The sequence below is a fragment of the Colobus angolensis genome, unplaced genomic scaffold (genome assembly GCF_000951035.1).
Source record: "Colobus angolensis palliatus isolate OR3802 unplaced genomic scaffold, Cang.pa_1.0 Scaffold19, whole genome shotgun sequence".
Classification (NCBI taxonomy): Eukaryota; Metazoa; Chordata; class Mammalia; order Primates; family Cercopithecidae; genus Colobus; species Colobus angolensis.
Genome location: NW_012115043.1, coordinates 14,023,187 through 14,040,558, shown reverse-complemented (window position 1 = coordinate 14,040,558; position 17,372 = coordinate 14,023,187). Strand labels below are relative to the sequence as shown.

Below are 17,372 nucleotides of genomic sequence, written 5' to 3'. Positions count from 1 at the left end.
TTATTAACGCCCTTGAAAGCAAGTCTTATACAGAGAAAACTTACTTTGATATATTAATGAATCTGATCTGAATGGACTAGATTGGGGGGATAGAGCAATGGTTGCAATTGTGCTCCCTGGAATAGCTTTGGAGTTTACTTAGATCTTCTGTCTCTTTGGGACGGAGCTGCTTGTGTTAATATAGCATCTTACATAGGATTGATACAACGTCAATTTCCTATATAAAAAAATCGGGGGAGGGCAGTGGTTTTGGAGGTTATGGGACTGTTCAAACCTCCCAAGTGACATCTGCTGTGACTGCATGTCTTCCTACTCTTTCCATTGGGATGCATCTCTGGTAGGTGAACTGTAACGAGAAACTAAAAGCTGTGTCCAATACTTACTAAACTGCCTTCTTCTCAACAGCTGGGGGAAAAAATTAAAAAAAAGTCTTTTCAACAATTTTGCACATTTGGAGATAGGCCTAAAGTGAAGAAGGGAATTTTCAAATTAGTGTGTTGGAAAAGCAGCTGGGCTTTTGGGTTTGAAATCTGGTGCTGTCACTTACTGGTTTTGTGCCCTGGGAATATTTATTTCAGTTTTCATGCCTCTGTTTTTCTACAGGCAAAGTAGAAAATTAGAAAAAGTCCTCAACCAGTTTGTACAGCTGCTCCCACTCCCTCATCACCTCTTGTGGGCGTTTGGAAATGTATGTTGGGGGAGACATTTTGGATTTTTGCAATGACTTGGGAGTGCCATGGCACCTAGCAGGCAGAAGCCAGAAACACCAAATGTCTTAACAATGTCTGAGGCAGTGCCACAAATGAAGTCCTGCTCCAAATGCATTGAGCCCCGAAAAGAATCGCTGATTCTACGGAACCTTCCAACTTTAACATTTCAGGACGTCCCTAAGCTGAACTAGGAGGCACCACACATAGGCCGGAGTCTCCCAAATCCTGTCCCGCACTCTCCTCTACCTTATTAATGGCCAACTCATCTTTCAGGTTTCGACTTGTATTTCACTTCTCAGAGATACCTTCCCAGGTGCCCATCCCAACGTCACTATTATATTATTATTTGATTCTCCGTCTCTCCGTCCCCCGCGCCAACTCTGTAAACCCCAACTACAACAGAGGACGTGGCTATTTGTTGACTAACACAGAGTGCTTGGTGAGGTCACGCTGGCGCCAAATACTTTTTGTAAAAACCTATGAACTGCTGACAACCGGATGAATGCTCACACGACGGGAAAGGGCGCCAAGCCGAGGCGCCGGCGTCCTCCGACGTAATTTCCGCCCTTTAGCGCTCCTCCGGACGCCCCCTTCTCCCGGTCCGTGTTTGTTTCCGGCATTTCAATAAAGCTCGATTCGGCTCGAGGAAGACCCCGTTCTTCCGGGAAAATGGCGACTCCCGCTCGAGCCCCGGAGTCACCGCAGTCCGCGGATCCGGCGCTAGCAGCGGGGCCTGCCGAGGAAGCCGAGTGCCCGCCGCCGCGCCAGCCTCAGCCTGTGCAGAATGTCCTCGCTGCCCCGCGGCTTCGAGCCCCAAGCTCCCGAGGACTTGGGGCAGCGGAGTTTGGTGGAGCTGCGGGAAATGTTGAAGCGCCAGGAGAGACTTTTGCGCAACGAGTAAGCTGGGGTCCCGCGGAGTCTCCGCCAGGCTCCTTCAGCTCGAGCTCCCTGGGCGCTCCCCTCCCCTCCCCCACTCTGTTTCCTTCCCTGGAAGGTGACCTTGCCTCAGTCACATTCGCCTTAGTCCTACGGGCGAGTGGACGGAGGGCTTGCTGCCGCAGAGCCGTGTCTCTTCCTGGCCAGGCACTTACGCCTGCGAGGATGGCTCGGACTGAACGGGTACTTAGCGTTGCAGGCAATTAGTAGCCCCTCGTTGGTTTTATTTACCCGGGGACTGTGTTGGTTCCGTGAAGCAAGAGTCTTCATTCTAAACCCTTTTGTCGCCCGCACCCCTAACCGATAACAAATTGTCAGCTTCATCTCTGGATTATACGCTTACAGGAACCGTAGGAAATGGGAAGAGTGGGATATGAAGAGGGGTTTATTAGGCCGGGAAAGTTCGACCCTCATTCAACTGGTTGATTTAACGGATTTTAGCAAGGGAGCCACGTGATAAAAGTGATTTTGTTTTTTAGGCAGCTTTGTTTAGCAGCTTGTTGCAAAAGATGGTTTGAAGGAATAAAAAGCGGGAGACAGTAGATGGCTGTTGTCAGAGAGGCTCCCCACGAGACAGTTGTAAGAAAGTGAACTAGGAAGGGATTGGGAGAACTTTTAAGCATAGAGTCATTTAAATGTAGTTGACAGAGATGGCTGAGTTTTCCAATCTGTATGGAAGACCACTAGCAAAAATAGGAATATTCAGGGAGAGGAATAGATCCATGGTTGATTTTACGTAAGGTGTGCAGAGTTGAGGGGAGAGCAGGACAGACATTTGACTAATTGAAAACCAAACACTTAAAAGCTGGAGAAGTTGTCATTAGGCTCAAGAAAGAGAGAACTCTGGAAAAATACAGAAAACATAGGAATTTCAGCTGTAGAGTGTTGTTAATAGTTGAAATTGTGGGAATGAATGTAGTGTCAAAAAGAACAAAGGACCTAAGATTTTTCTCTCCATTTATTGTATAATTAAAGAAAAGAGAATCAAAAAAGGAACTCTGTCATCCAGCAAAAGGGACAAATAAATAATTGATTGGGATCAAGGCAGGTGTTTTGACCTTGTGAGAATAGGTTTTTAATCTATAGCAGTGAATTAACATTTTGGTCTCAGGACTCCTTTATACTTTAAGAATTTTTGACATCCCAAAGAGCTATTTTATGTGTTCTGTCTAGTGAAGTTTATTTACTTATGAGAAATACAGCTGAAGTCTTTAAAACATAAGTATACACAAGCACACATTCTATTCTAGAACAATGATGTCATCACATGTCATGTAGCCTCTGGAAAACTCCGCTGTACCCATGTGAGAAAATGAGAGGGAAATAATGTCTTAGTATTATTATGAAAGTAGTTTTAACCTTATAGGCCCATCCCCACACTCCACCCCATCCCCAAATTGTGGCGATTGCACTTTAATGACTGCTGGTTCTTGGAATGTCTTATGTGATTATTACATGCTTAAAATACTTTTGCCGAAATTCTAATTTGCTGAGACAAATGAGGCATAGATTCCCTATTCTTCCTGCATTCCCTTGTTTTTTGTGCTATTTGGATAATGACCGTCTTATTTGTTTTATTCCTGTTTTGGGGCCGTTAGAAATCAGATATTTGACTTAAAAATCAGCTTTTCTTTCTTTGAAGATAATGCTTTGCCTTTTTAATATTATATGTCAAGTTAAAAACATGGCTGTAATGTATATGTATTCTTTTCCATTTGACAGAAAATTCATTTGCAAATTGCCCGACAAAGGTAAAAAGATCTTTGACTCTGTTGCCAAACTGAAAGCTGCTGTTGCAGAACATGACGAAGTTAGAAGAAAGAGTGAACTGTTTCACCCTGTTAGTTTAGACTGTAAGCTAAGGCAAAAAGCAATTGCAGAAGTTGATGTGGGTACAGATAAGGCCCAGAATTCTGACCCGATACTTGATACTTCATCACTAGTTCCTGGGTGTTCCTCTGTAGATAATATCAAGTCATCTAAAACAACCTCACAAAACCAGGGACTTGGACATCCTACTCATGAAGGTGATGGAGCGACTCCAGAGGTTGAGTACACAGTGATTAAGGGCCCAGCTTCCAGCAACAGAGACAGGGTACCGCCTTCATCTGAAGCTAGTGAGCATCACCCGCAGCATCGTGTTTCAACTCAAGCAGAAGATACTTCCAGCAGCTTTGACAACCTGTTTATTGACAGGTTACAGAGGATCACCATTGCAGACCAAGGTGAACAACAGTCAGAAGAAAATGCAAGTACTAAGAACTTGACAGACCTTTCTAGTGGGACTCAGAAGAAGCCTCATTACATGGAAGTGCTAGAAATGCGAGCCAAAAATCCAGTGCCCCAGCTGCATAAATTTAAAACCAATGTGTAAGTACCATCGGAAACAGGCCTATAACAGGAACATGATATTTGTTAAACTCAAAAAGCTAAGAGAAACTGGGTGTGGTGGTGCTTGCCTGTAGTTCTAGGCTACTCAGGAGGCTGAGGTGGGAAGACAGCTTGAGTCCAGGAGTTGTAGACCAGCTTGGGCAACTTATAATAAGACCTTTTCTCTTAAATAAGTCAGGAGAATGCTCTAAGTTCCATGGGCTTTGTATGAGAACTACTTGTAGTTAGGAAAGAACATATTGTGGAAACACTGAGACCAGCCTGGCTGGAGTGGAAGGTTCATGTTGAAAAATACTTGGTTTTGAAACCAAACAATTGACAGGGTCTTAAATAGCACTTGGGGGAGTATTAAATTTCAGGATGCTTAGCCAATATTTCATCATAAACAGAGTTGGAGAGAATTTATTATGACTGCTTTTTTTCCAGAACCATTTTTTAGTGTACAACTCTGATTAGTGTAGTATCAAAGGGTACTTTCTTTGATTAGTCTGTGAACTAAGGGTAAAGCAATTGCAGGAGGTGATGGGCTTTCCAGCAAAAATTATTTGTATGCTCACTAAATGTAAGCAAGCAGCAGGTGTTGTGGGGACACAGTGAAGTCAAGATTCTTAAACTCCTTTGCCTTTTTGATGTTATATCTCAAGTTTAAAAACATGGCTGTAATGTATACATGTATAATGTAATACAACACTATGTTCTTCAAGGAGTTTCAGAGCTAGATGAGGACCCAAGGTTTACACCCTTGGAAAAGAGTTAAGCTGCATAATAACAGTTTCAGGGGGAAGGAAGCTGAGAAGAGTTTGAAAAACTGTGAAAATAGATTCAGGCAGGATAGGCAAAAACTCTCCTTATCAGTTCGTTGCCATAAATTTGTTTCTGAAATTTCAGGAAAAGTAAAGTCTTTTTGAAAATAGTTGCTATTTACTTGCAGCAAATGTAACATTCAACTCAAAAGGTACCTTCCTATACTGTATTTACAAGTATGTAACGTCAAATAGAAAGTTAAATTACTACTGCCTTTCTTTGAAAAACAGAAAATCTCTAGTTTAAAGTGCCTAAAACATGCTTCTTTTTTGTTAGACTTTAACTCTACCCCAGCATTCATTTTAACTGCAAAACATTTTATTTCTGCTGTATAGAAAATCAGGATTATACTGCATTAATGTGATCAAGTCATCTCTTGTGTACAGTGAGGTGTCTTTCTTCACTTCCAGGATGACATTTTAGAAAACTAGAACCATCATCTAGTCAATAAATACAACAAAGAATACATTAATCCCAGTTCTGTATTACGGTCATTTAGCTGGGAGTGGGAGAGAGATAAGGGAACAGTGATGAGGGCTACCAAGAATTCAGGAAGTTTAAGAGAAAGGGAGCCTTCTGTATAGTTAGAGGAGAACAGGAAAGACAGGGCTTTGAGGAGTCCTTAGGCCATAGACAGGGATTTAGAGGGTTCCATGTGAGAAGTGGCTTGGAGGTTGGAAGGTGGGGTCAGATAGTGTCCTTGGGTCCTTTCTGCTCTTCCTTCTGCATACTTTTCTGGTTTCATGTATCACCTGGATGCTGGAGGCTGACCATTCTCCACCTCTATCCCAGATGTTCCCAGAACTTGAGGTTTGCATAGCCAATTAACCATGAAACTTGACCACTTGGGTGTTCCTAGGCACCTCAGCTTAATCATGTACAGAGTGGAACTTCTGTTTCTTTCCAAGGTAATTTCCGTATTTCCTAATAGGACCACCACGTTCTTTGTTTTCTTCCCCTAAGGTATCTTCCGTTTTTCTCATCTCCATATCTGCTAGCCATGAAGACCTACTTATTTCTTTGATCTTCATCTCTATAATTGTTCTTCATCTTCTGTCGAAGTGAAGACTCTCATCTCCCTTGGGCTATAATTGTGGCCTCTTCTACCTCTAGTCTTAACTACCAGTCAGTCTCCACTGCTGCCAGAGTGAAATTTGTAAGATGGAAATCTGAATTTGTTGCGGAGAACTCTTCATTGCAGTCTGGGCCCAGCCTACTTCCCAGCCTTCTTTCTGGCTGTCTTTTCTGTGTAGCCAGAAGAGCTGAGTCTCTCTACCTTCTGTACTTTCTCTCACTCCCCTTGCTGGGATGCACTTCTCTCCTTATTTAAATGGTAAGCAGTTATTCCAAGACTGTTTGAAGCTTTTTAGAAGCTTTTCTTACAGCCTCCCTGTCTCCCACTACAACTGGCCATTTCCTTATGTTCCAATGTATCTTGTTGAGATATCTGTCATAGTACCTCTGATATTATATTGCACTGAAACTTTACATGTTTCTTTCTTTCTACTGGGCAATAAGCCCTTTTGCAAATGTTCTTTGAATGAATAAATGAAAAAAAAAAAAGCTCCAGATGAAATATAAGGTTTGAATAAGGAAGGAAAAGGCAAAGAGCCTGTATGCACACAAACACTCCCCTGTTTGTTAGAGCAATAAATACTGGTAAACTGCTTACTATTACCTTTGGAGGAGAATTAATTGCTAAGGTAAAGGCCATTTGTGTGAATGTTTTAAATGTGTCTATAAATAAAATAGTCTGATTGTATAGCACAAGTTTTCCTTTCATCAGGTTACCTTTTCGACAAAATGATTCGTCTAGTCATCGTCAGAAGAGCGGGTCTCCTATTTCCTCAGAAGAGCGGCGGCGCAGGGATAAGCAGCATCTTGATGACATCACAGCAGCTCGGCTTCTACCGCTTCACCATATGCCCACGCAGCTGCTCTCCATAGAAGAATCTTTGGCACTTCAGAAACAACAGAAACAGAATTATGAGGTATTTAGAGTATTGTTTTTTTTTCTTGTCTGTCTGTTTGGTGCCTCTTACATAAGCCAGAATGTACTCCAGGTTCAAGGAGGAAGGAGTGGAACAGAGGGGATTAGGTGCTTCCATGGGCTCAGACCTATGCCACTAGTTTTCAGAGACCTATGCCACTAGTTTTCAGAGAGTCATAAAGTTGCTAGAACTGCAGGAAATGGCTAGAGATGATCACAGCTACCTTCAACATGAAAGTGGTGATTTGCCAGGAAATGTGGGGAGACTGTTGTAGAATTTCATGTCTTGAAGCTCATGTACCTGCCTGTTCCTGTTAGGATAGTAGTAGCATCGCATCTCTCCCTTTCACCTTGTAAAACCCATATGACAGCCTCTCAGTGGTGGTCTGTAACCCAGACCCCTTGTTAGAGAATGAGGAAAATGTAGTTCCCAGGCTTCCATCTCCTGCAGTACAGGGGAGGGCATACAAGGAGTGGGAGGATAATGTTGTATAGCCAGCAGACAGTGAGACACTGCTTCAGAGCATAATCCGCAGGCCCGTGTGAAGAGAAAATATTTCCTGCTTTTGGCAACTTAATTTTGCATAGCACTTTGCTTCCATGTGTTTTGCATTGAACTTTAAACTTGTATGTTGAGAGTTTGTATACAGAGTAATGGGATGGGAGAAAATAAGTGTGAAGGACCACAGGGGAATAGAACAGTTTAGAAGTATTTAGTAACAATTTTAGCCTCCAGGAGAACAGTATCCTGTCTCACTTCCTAGGTGTTGCTCAGCTAGATTTCAGTCAGGTACTAGTGTACCAGCCAGTATCACACCAGGCCGTTCAGGAGTTCGAGACCAGCCTGGGCAACATAGCTAGACTCCATCTTTACCAAAAAATTAGCCGGGCATTGTGGCACGCAGCTGTGGTCCCAGCTACCCGTGAGACTGAGGTGGGAGGATTGCTTGAACCCAGGAGGTCCAAGCTGCAGTGAGCTACAATCGCACCACTGCACTCTGTACAGTCTGGGTGACAGAGTGAGACCCTGTCTCAAAAAAAACCCAGCAAAACAGGCTGTTAATCTGCCTTGGCTTTTCATAAAAGCCTTGGCATGGATTGGCATTTTCAAGGTGCTCTTTTTAAAAAAAACCCATATTTCTTTCTCTCAGTGCATTAAAATTACTGCCTAGTTATGACCGTAGCATTGAGGAAGTGTTTATTGTCTCTGGGCTCTTAAATGCCCATCCTAAGATATTTTTAGGTTGAATTAAACCCTTCATCTTTAAATTGGTTTTCTTGGCAGAGGTAATAGCTCCCACTTTTACTTACCCATATTCATGGCTTGAAGAGGAAGACATCAAGAAACTCAAGAAAGCATGAGAAAAGGGAAGAACGGAATTAGGAATGACATTGCCACCTACCATGAGTTGGTGGTGAAGTCCTTAGCAGTTTTTAGGTAGTTTGCCAGTGTCTGAAATTTACTTGGACTTTTTATTAGATACTAGTTGCTGTAGGACTTTAACTGGAGAGGAATAGTCAGCTTTTTAGTATTAATTTCTTAATTTTCATTTTGCCATTGAAATGTAATTCCCAAGTTTAGAAGTCATGATTTTTATTAGGGAAGAAGGTTCTGTCAGTTGTAGAAATCTAGACAATATTAGTCATTTTTGACATTTGATAGGTCAAATTGTTATGTGAGCGTGTATATGTGCATGTGCCCACATATTTAATGCATCTGCATTTATAACTTGTAGTGCTAAGCTGATTACTCAATTTTTTATATAGAGGAATGTATTTCAATGTAGTGTTATATACTAATGGAGGTCAGTAACTTCAACTGTAGCAGGCTGGTGGCTGTCAGAAGCATTACCCAGTTAGGTCTGATAGGGCACAGCCAACAGGCTCGTATTGCCCAAGGGAGCACTCAGTGAGGTGTCAGTACCCCTCTTATCGCTGATCTAGATAACTTCCCATTGAAAAATTGAAAGGAAGAGATGTGAACGTGTAACTTTTTGCTTTGCTCTTTGTTTTAAAGGAGATGCAAGCAAAGCTCGCAGCGCAAAAATTAGCTGAAAGACTGAATATTAAAATGCGGAGTTATAATCCAGAAGGGGAGTCTTCAGGGAGATACCGAGAAGTAAGGGATGAAGATGACGATTGGTCCTCTGATGAATTCTGAAGATAATCTCCTAAATCACTGACGTTGAGGTGTCATCATCTTACATCAGACTTTCTAACTAGTATCAAGATCAGTGTCAGATATTGTTGAGGGAAGTAATTTTATAAAGTTACACAAAGGTAGTTATTAAAAAAAAACCTAGTTTGTCTTTCAGAAGATGACTTCATGTGCTTGAAAAGTTTAATTTTTGAATATTGCGTTTAACCACATGGTATTAAAATTTTGCAATATATTGTGTATTGGTCTGATATTTTAGTATATAGTAGAACATACTTTTTTTCTTTAAACCAAATGAAAAGAGATAACTTTGCTTTTTTCCTTATTCTTAACTATCAAATAGCATTTATTACATGTCTTTCAGTGAAATACTTAGTTCCAGGCACCCAAAATCCATTAGGAAGACGTAGTTCCCTTCTCTTTTGGGTAATGAAGGGAGCAGTCTAAAGAATTGTATGCATGTTTGCATGGGGTTATTGAGACATTGGATGTGAAATACTTAGGAAGACATGCATGGAGAATGCTTAACAAATGCTCTTCTCCTTTTTCTGTCTTCCGTTAGGAAGAATGTTCTCTCTCTTCTGATTAGGAAGGAGTTCCCTTTTGAGTAGATGCTGGAAGGTGGAGGTTCTTTTTTTGTTTGTTTGTTTGGTTTGGTTTTTTTTTTTTTTTTTTAGAGTCCTGCTCTGTCGCCCAGGCTGGAGTGCAATGGGGCACTATCTTGGCTCACTGCAACCTAGGTAGAGGTCCTTTTAAATAACCTCATGTTACTTCAGGCAAATCTGGTACAGGAAAAAAAGTCCAAGCTAACTGAGCTAGGTGAAGGCTTGTGCATCACCTGGCTTGAGTTCCTTGCTGTCACAGATGATAGGTTCATGTACAGAACATTAATGTTTGGTAAGGAAAGCATTTTTTTGTTGTTGTTGTTGTTAAAATTGTTAGTACTTTACTTTTTTCCCCCCAAAGAGGCAGATACAGACTGCAGAAACTTCAGTCTCATATATAAATGTTCATGTCATTTTAGAGGATTATATGGTTGTCTCCAGAGAAATTAACTTACATTATCAAAAAATTCTTTGTCTAATATATTGGAGTCTTTAAAAGTGTTGAAGAATAAAATATTAATTAGAACAACTTTGAATGCTAATGGTGATGTTTTACTGGGACTTAATTAAATACAACTTTTACTTTTGAAAAAGACTTGTTCACATTTGCTTCCGGGTGTAGTTACTGCTTTCAGTCCTCACCCACTTCAAGCAAATGTGAAAAGTATACTGATCTAAGAGTCTCATTAGTTTTAGTTCTTAAAAGTAATAGTAAATGATTTCGCAGCATAAAATTTGATGTTATTTCTGGAAAGCTGGATGATATGGAAGAGTTCATGTGCCTGGACACACAGTTCCCTGTAATCTTTTCACCTAGGGAGATAACCTCTGTTAACATTTTGATGTTGTGGTTTTACTTATTTTTCTATTCATAGTTATACATTTATTTTCTCAAAAATGCAATCATAATGTACATTGCTTTGTAGTCTGCTCTATATGTTGTCAACATTTTCCCATATTAAATATCTTGCTTTTTAGATAGCTGTAGGATATTTTATTTCATGGGTATACCATAACTTTAAGACTGATTTCCTATTCAGCAATTTAATTATTTATTATAATGTAATCTGTAAATAGTGATGTGATTAACATCTTAAAATAATCACATCTATACAAAATGACTTATTTCCAGAAGAGACTGCTCTAGAAATGAAATTGTTAGGTGAAAGTGTTTTTGAGAATCTTTATATATAATCCCTCACTGCAGAGATCATGTTCATTTACATTCGCATTAGCAATATATCCAACGCTCAGAATTGAAAATTACTACTAAAAATCTTTGCAAATTGAATAATTACAGAAAAGGGCTACATTTAAAATTTGTATTTTATTACTTAGTGAAGGTTGTGTTTTTTTTCACGTTCATTGGCCATTCTGTATTCATTCTTTTGAGAATTGCTCATTCATATTTTTTCTGTTACCTGGTGAATTTGCTCTTTTTTTGGCTTACAAGTTCTTAAGAATGTCCATCCTTTGTCATATATTGTAACTTTTTTTTAGCCTTGTCATTTAACATAGTTTGTGATATTTCAGTGTAGAAGTTGTTTTCTTTAGGAGTCTACCTTTGTGTATGTGCTTGAAACTATTTTTGTAATCCAAGAATGGATAAATGTCCTTATCTTCTTCTAGTGTTTTCTTATTTCACTTTTACACCTGTCTTTAAAAGGAATTTAAATTTTGTTTATATACATTAACTAAATCAGTACAAGTTTGGGGTGAAAAGGAAATTTTTAATCCATCTCAAATGTATTTGGTTATATTATATAAGGTAGGGATTTGATTTTATTTCAAAGAGTTTACCAGTTGGTTCAGTATCTGAAAGCACCATTTCCCCTCTGATTCGTAATGCTATTTTTATAGAATATTAAATTCTTATGTCTTTTGTATCTTAGGCCAATTTCTCGGCCTTCTGGGTTTTTTCCACACTGTCAATAATTATCGCTTGAATTGGTGTTAATATTTGGGAGTACAGGTTCTCCTTTGTTCTTTTAAATTTTGTGAAATATAACCTACAAATAAGTACTTAAAACAGAGTTTAATGGGTAAAGCAACAGCTGTGTAATCACAACAGATGCAGAGGACATCCTGCCAGCACTCCAAAATCTCCTTGTGTCCCCTCTTGACACTCACTCCTTCCCCCAGAGGTAACTATCCTGACTTAAATTCTCCCTCTGTCCTTTTAAGAATTATTTTACCAGTTATGTGTGTAACAATATGGTTCACGTTTTGCTCACTTTTGACTTACATAAAAATAGAATAATACTGTATGTTGTGTTTGGTGTCTTTCAACATTGCACATAAGATTCATGTCACATGGTGTGTTTCATTCATTTTCATTGCTGTGTAATGTGCCATTTCATTAATACCACTATTATTCCACTTTGGTGAGTACTTTGAGATTTTCAGTTTTTGGCTATTATAAGTAATGCTTCAGTGAGCATCTTTGTGCACATAAACATGTTTCCATAGAATGTGTACCTAGGAGTGAAATTGCTCAGTTATAAGGTATGCATACCTTTAAAATTTTATATTCCTGCCTCTGCTTTCGTGATGTATGAGTGCTTGTTCATCAACACTTGATGTTGCCAGATTTTAATTTTAGCCAATATGATGTTTATATAGTAGGCATTCATTGTGTGTGTGTGTGTGTGTGTGTGTGTTTCTCTCTTCTGAGATGGAGTCTCGCTCTGTCACCCAGGCTGGAGTTCAGTGGTATGATCTTGGCTCACTGCAACCTCTGCCTCCTGGGTTCAAATGATTCTCCTGCTTCAGCCTCCCAAGTAGCTGGGACTATAGGCGCATGCCACCACGCCCAGCTAATTTTTTTTGTATTTTTAGTAGAGACAAGGTTTCACTGTGTTAGCCAGGATGGTCTTGATCTCCTGACCTCATGATCCGCCTGCCTCCGCCTCCCAAAGTGCTGAGATTACAGGTGTGTGCCACCACACCTGGCCTCATTGTGGTTTTATTTTACCTTTCTCTGATTAGAAATGGCATATGAGCATTTTCTTATGTTTATCGGGCACTGGATTTCTTCTTTTGAAAAGTGCCCATTCAAGTCTTTTTTTTTTTTTTTAAGAGAGAGTTGTTCTGTTGCCCAGGCTGGGTTGGGGTGCAGTGGCATGGTCACAGCTGACTGTAACCTCTAACTCCTGGGCTCAAGGGATACTTCTGCCTCAGCCTCCTGGGTAGCTGACGTTACAGTCAGGAGCCACCGCACTGGGCTCCATTCGAGTTTTTTGTTTTTCCATTGTGTTGTGTCAGCTGTTTTTTCCTCACTGATGTGTAGGATATATTCTGCAGACTAATCCTTGGTATTCAATCAAATTTGGTATTTGGTTGGCTATATTTGTTGGAAATGTCTTCTCCTTTTGGGGGATTATTTTTCATTCTCTCTCTTTTTTTTTTTCAGAGATCGGGTCTCACTGTATTGCTCAGGCTGGTCTTAAACTCCTGAGCTCAAGTGATCCACCTCAGTCTCCTAAAGTGCTGGGATTATAGGCGTGATCCACCACATTCCAGCCCTTATTCTCTTCTTGATTGACAAATTCTTAATTTTAATGGCAAATGTATCTTTTATGTTTAGTGCCTCTTGTGGCTTGTTTTAAGGACTTTTCCTGTCCTGAAGTCATGAAGATAATCTTTTATCTTTAAAAATCTTTATAGTTAAAAGATGGTTTATAATGTTGCCTTTCACGTTAGGTCTTTGATTCCACCTGGAAGATATCCATGACGGTGTGAGGGAGGTGTCCTTCTGGACAGCCCTGGTGCTAGCATTACAGAGTGCAAACACGGTCATTCCCAGCTGCTCCTCCTTGCACTCCTGCCATAGATCAAGCATCTGTATATGTCTGTGTTACCTTCTGGATTCTCTCTTCAGTTCCATTAACCCCTTTGTGCTAATATTCCATTGCCTTGTTTATGATAGCTTAATGATAAGGCTGGAACAAGACCCACCATCTTATTCTTCAAAGTGCCTTGGGATTTTTGGCCCTTTGCATTTTCATATAAATTTTAGAATCAGCTTGTCATGTTCCATACACACAAAATCCTTGGTAGTGCAAATTCTTCCTCATTCATTTTCAAAAATACGTTTGATATTCTGTCATTAATTAACTTTTCTAACAATCTATATATTGAAATTTAGGAGATAGGGGATTTTGATCTTTGCCCTTGATTAAAGTAAAGTACACTTACTCTGTATGCTGATGACTATTTTTAGTTTCTTTGAGTTGAGTAGAAAATTGAGAACGCTGTTTTATGTGAATACCTGATGTATTGTGTAGTTTTGACTGAGGAAAAACGGAAGAGAAAGGATTTTTTAAAAAGTCACACTTAGGTTTAAACTGGGAAAATGGAATGAATGCAGTAGTTGTGAACTCTTGCCTTCAATTTTCAAGTGACTATGTCTAGGGAAGGAAGGAAGCGCTAAAGCTTGGGGGCTTAACCTGAGTCGTGGAAGATGTTATGAGGATTAATCGCATTATATAATAGTCATCTATAGGAGTGATAATTCTTCATTTTCACAGGACCTGTCTGTAATCCACGTCGCATTCTCTGGGGAGCCAGGCTGTGAGCTAATGCGGAAGGCAGTTTGTGGGATTATCTCCGTTTCCTATAACTGGGAGGTTGAGGTGATTTGCTCAAGGTCACTTACAGCCAGCCAAGAAAAGAACCCAGCACTCAAGATTTTAGGCCTTTGACTGCATGGCCTTGCAGGTGAATACCACAAATCAAGGCTGCATTCAGGCTTTAACACGTGCTAATGCCAGACAAGAGCTCAAATTACTCTGGGGTGTTTGTCAGGTCTCCATGACACTTTACAAGAGAGCTTTTTCCTTCTGATGATTTTTTTTATTTGCAATGTTTTGTTTTTAATCATCTTATGGCTGTGTGATCATTTCAGTCATTGCTGGAATCTTCACTCCTCCTTCCTTGATGGTCAGCTGCATACAACTTTTCAGGAGAAGAGATATAAGGAAAATAAAGTGTCATAGGCTTTACTCAGAGGACCAGGTCAATCTGGCAGTTTAGCCTTCCCAGGCTTAATGACACAGTTTGTAACACTAAAAGTAAAGTTGTTAGGACAAAAATAATTCTGTCCTTGCACAAAAAAGGTTGGGAATGCCTGTGCCAAATAAATAAAAGGATTATATATCCAGCTTTTATGGGGAGCATATAGTCATTTAAAAAATATGGCAAATCACATTATTGGCTAGCTGCTTGTTAAAGGGGGATGGGGTGGAGGAGTTTCTTAAAGCTATTATTTTAATTTCTGGCTAAAGTGAGGAAGCTTTGATACTGGGCTGATGAAATAAACCTAGTGTTGGATAATACTGAACCAGAGCCAGACCACAAATCAGACGCGATTCTGAAAGTACGGCATAAAAGCCTGAACAATTAAATATGATCTATTACTTCCCAGATGGTTTTAGAAAACTTGGAATTTTAAAAAGGCAAAAAAATTTTAAAAAGAGGGTAAGCCACTGGAATAGCATTAGATTATTAGATTTAGGATTTAAATACCACTATTTCCTTTGAATCCAGTGGGAAGTTATGTACTCTCTTGACTATTAAGTCTGTAAGATGAGGTCAGTGACCCCTTATCTAATGTATGGGGTATGTTTTAAGAGAACAAAATTTCAAAGTGTGGTCTTTATAGAGCATTTTGAGGTTTAAAAGAGATTCTATATGAAAACCTTATTGTAACGATGGTAACAATTATGATTGAAGTAGTTTAGGAGGTACCTTTGGCCATATGAAGTAAAATGTTTTAAAATCACCACCATATGAAACTTTTAATTTAGTGTTAAAATTAACTGAGAACAATAGGGACTCCCTAAAAAAGCTATTTTGACAAGGGGAAATTAGGACATTGAGCTAAGGAGAGATCCAACTTCATATGGAAAAATTTCATATTATTAAGGCAAAAGAATGAGAGTTGTAAATCAAGTCCTTATTTAGAGCATACAGAAATACTCCTTAAAAGAGGGAGACTCAGCTCAGTGCTTATAAATTTTGTCCAAAAATATTGCTAGTAAATATATCAGTTCTCCTAATAAGTACCACATATATTTGTATTGAATTAAATAGCTTTTCTAGTGATTGTGTTGTAAAAATGAAAGCATATCTTCTGTCAATTATTTAGATTTTCAATAAAGAAGATTTTTTTCTCCCCTTTAGTTACTCTCAGTGGGGTAAAAATAAAGCACCATTAGAAACACCGTAACTGGCAACAGAAAACAAATCTTATATTGAATTAACATCTTCAGCTTTTAGGGAAGGAAGGAAGCTTAGTTATTTGTTCCAAACCCTATAAATTAAGAAACCGAGGCACAGAGAAGCGTGGAGACTTGCTATGGTTGGGCAGCTGATTCCAACACAGCCAATTTTTTTCTTTCCTAGGCCAATGCTCTTTGATGAATATGGAGTCATCTCATAATTAACACATTTTTATAAAATTACTGAAAAAGTGCAGTGCCAGCAATCTAGTTTCTAATTTTAAAACTATAGATGTTTTTAAAGATAGTCATAACTATTGCAGCTGGGTCCGGTACTATAATTTTCTTGAACAAGGGTAATGTGCTGCCCATTATTTATAAGCATGACCCCATTTTTCCTTTTCACTCCTGACTTGGTCTGTTTCGAATGTGCCCATTTTCACACCTCTTCCTTTCCGTCTTCAGCAGTTCCACTTCTGTCAGCCTACGGAAACTTCCCACCCATCCTTCTGAGACCTCTTAGTCTTTTATCAGCATCCAAGGGTAACAAGGGTCTTGGGGTCTGAACAGTACAGCTGACTAATTGGCATCAATCAACTCTTATCAATATCTCGGTGAATATCAGTTTATTAGATGATTTTTTCATGAAGGAAGATAGGGCTTAAAGCAATGGTAATGGAACAGGCAAGTTTTTTGGGGGGTGGAGGGTTGTGAGAGAGAAGAGAGAAAATGGAAAATGAAAGAGGAGAAGGACAAGGATAGGAAGCAGCCTGGAGGTGCCCTGAACAGCCAAAGAGTAGCAAGAAAGCATAATTTGGAAGAGTTGTCTATCACACTGTCAACTCCTCCCTTCCCATTTTCTCTCAAATCCACTTAAATTTTAAGTATTCGCTCCAAACATCCTCCTGAAAAAGCTTTTGTCAAGGCCTCCAGTGACCTTCATGCTGCTAAGTTCAATAATCAATTTTCAGTCCTTTTTTTGACCCCTCAGCAGTTTTTGACATAGGTGATCTCTCCCTCTTTCATGAAACATTTTATTTTATTTTATTTTTTTCTGGTTTCTGGAAAACCACTTCTGGGAGGTACAGGCATACTTCATTTTATTTGTATTTCCCTTGATTGTGCTCAGATAAGGCATTTTTTTTTTTTTTTTAACCAATTGAAAGTTTGTGGCAACCCTGGGTCAAGCAAGTATATTGGCACCAGTTCTTCCAACAATATGTGCTCACTTCATGTATTGTGTCACACTGTCACATTTTGGTAATTCTTGCAATATTTCAAATGTTTTCATTATTATTATGTCTCTCCATGATCTTTGATGTTACCTTTGTAATTGTTTTGAGGTGCCATGAACCATTCCCCTATCAGATGGTGAATTTAATTGAGAAATAAACACTTGTGTATATTCTGACTGCCCCGCTCACTGGCCATTCCCCCAACTCTCTCCCTCTCTGTTGGTCTTCCTATTCCCTGAGACACAACAATACTGAATTTAGGTCAATTAATAACCCTACAGTGACCTCTCAAGTGTTCAGGTGAGGGGAAGAGTTGCACATC

General features: G+C 39.5%; 1 protein-coding gene across 2 annotated transcripts; it reads left to right on the top strand.

Moving 5' to 3' along the window:
- Positions 1–1,172: 1,172 nt before the first annotated feature.
- On the top strand, positions 1,173–11,858 carry POLR2M (polymerase (RNA) II (DNA directed) polypeptide M). Of its 2 annotated transcripts, none has more exons than XM_011940518.1 (4): positions 1,173–1,607; positions 3,843–4,016; positions 6,628–6,832; positions 8,849–11,858. In XM_011940518.1, the coding sequence occupies exons 1-4, from the start codon at positions 1,495–1,497 to the stop codon at positions 8,990–8,992; spliced, it is 636 nt and encodes a 211-aa protein (XP_011795908.1). In that variant the 5' UTR covers positions 1,173–1,494; the 3' UTR covers positions 8,993–11,858. The 2 variants fall into 2 exon arrangements, with proteins under 2 accessions (XP_011795908.1, XP_011795907.1); XM_011940517.1 differs by having other exon boundaries at positions 3,369–4,016.
- Positions 11,859–17,372: the final 5,514 nt, after the last annotated feature.

What these genes read in the sequence shown, in the direction of transcription:
- POLR2M (XM_011940517.1), top strand. Translation starts at nt 1,495, where the DNA reads ATGTCCTCGCTGCCCCGCGGCTTCGAGCCCCAAGCTCCCGAGGACTTG. An exon ending in GAGAGACTTTTGCGCAACGA is followed by an intron (nt 1,608 to 3,368) that starts GTAAGCTGGGGT and finishes TCCATTTGACAG; the next exon opens with AAAATTCATTTGCAAATTGC. An exon ending in CATAAATTTAAAACCAATGT is followed by an intron (nt 4,017 to 6,627) that starts GTAAGTACCATC and finishes TCCTTTCATCAG; the next exon opens with GTTACCTTTTCGACAAAATG.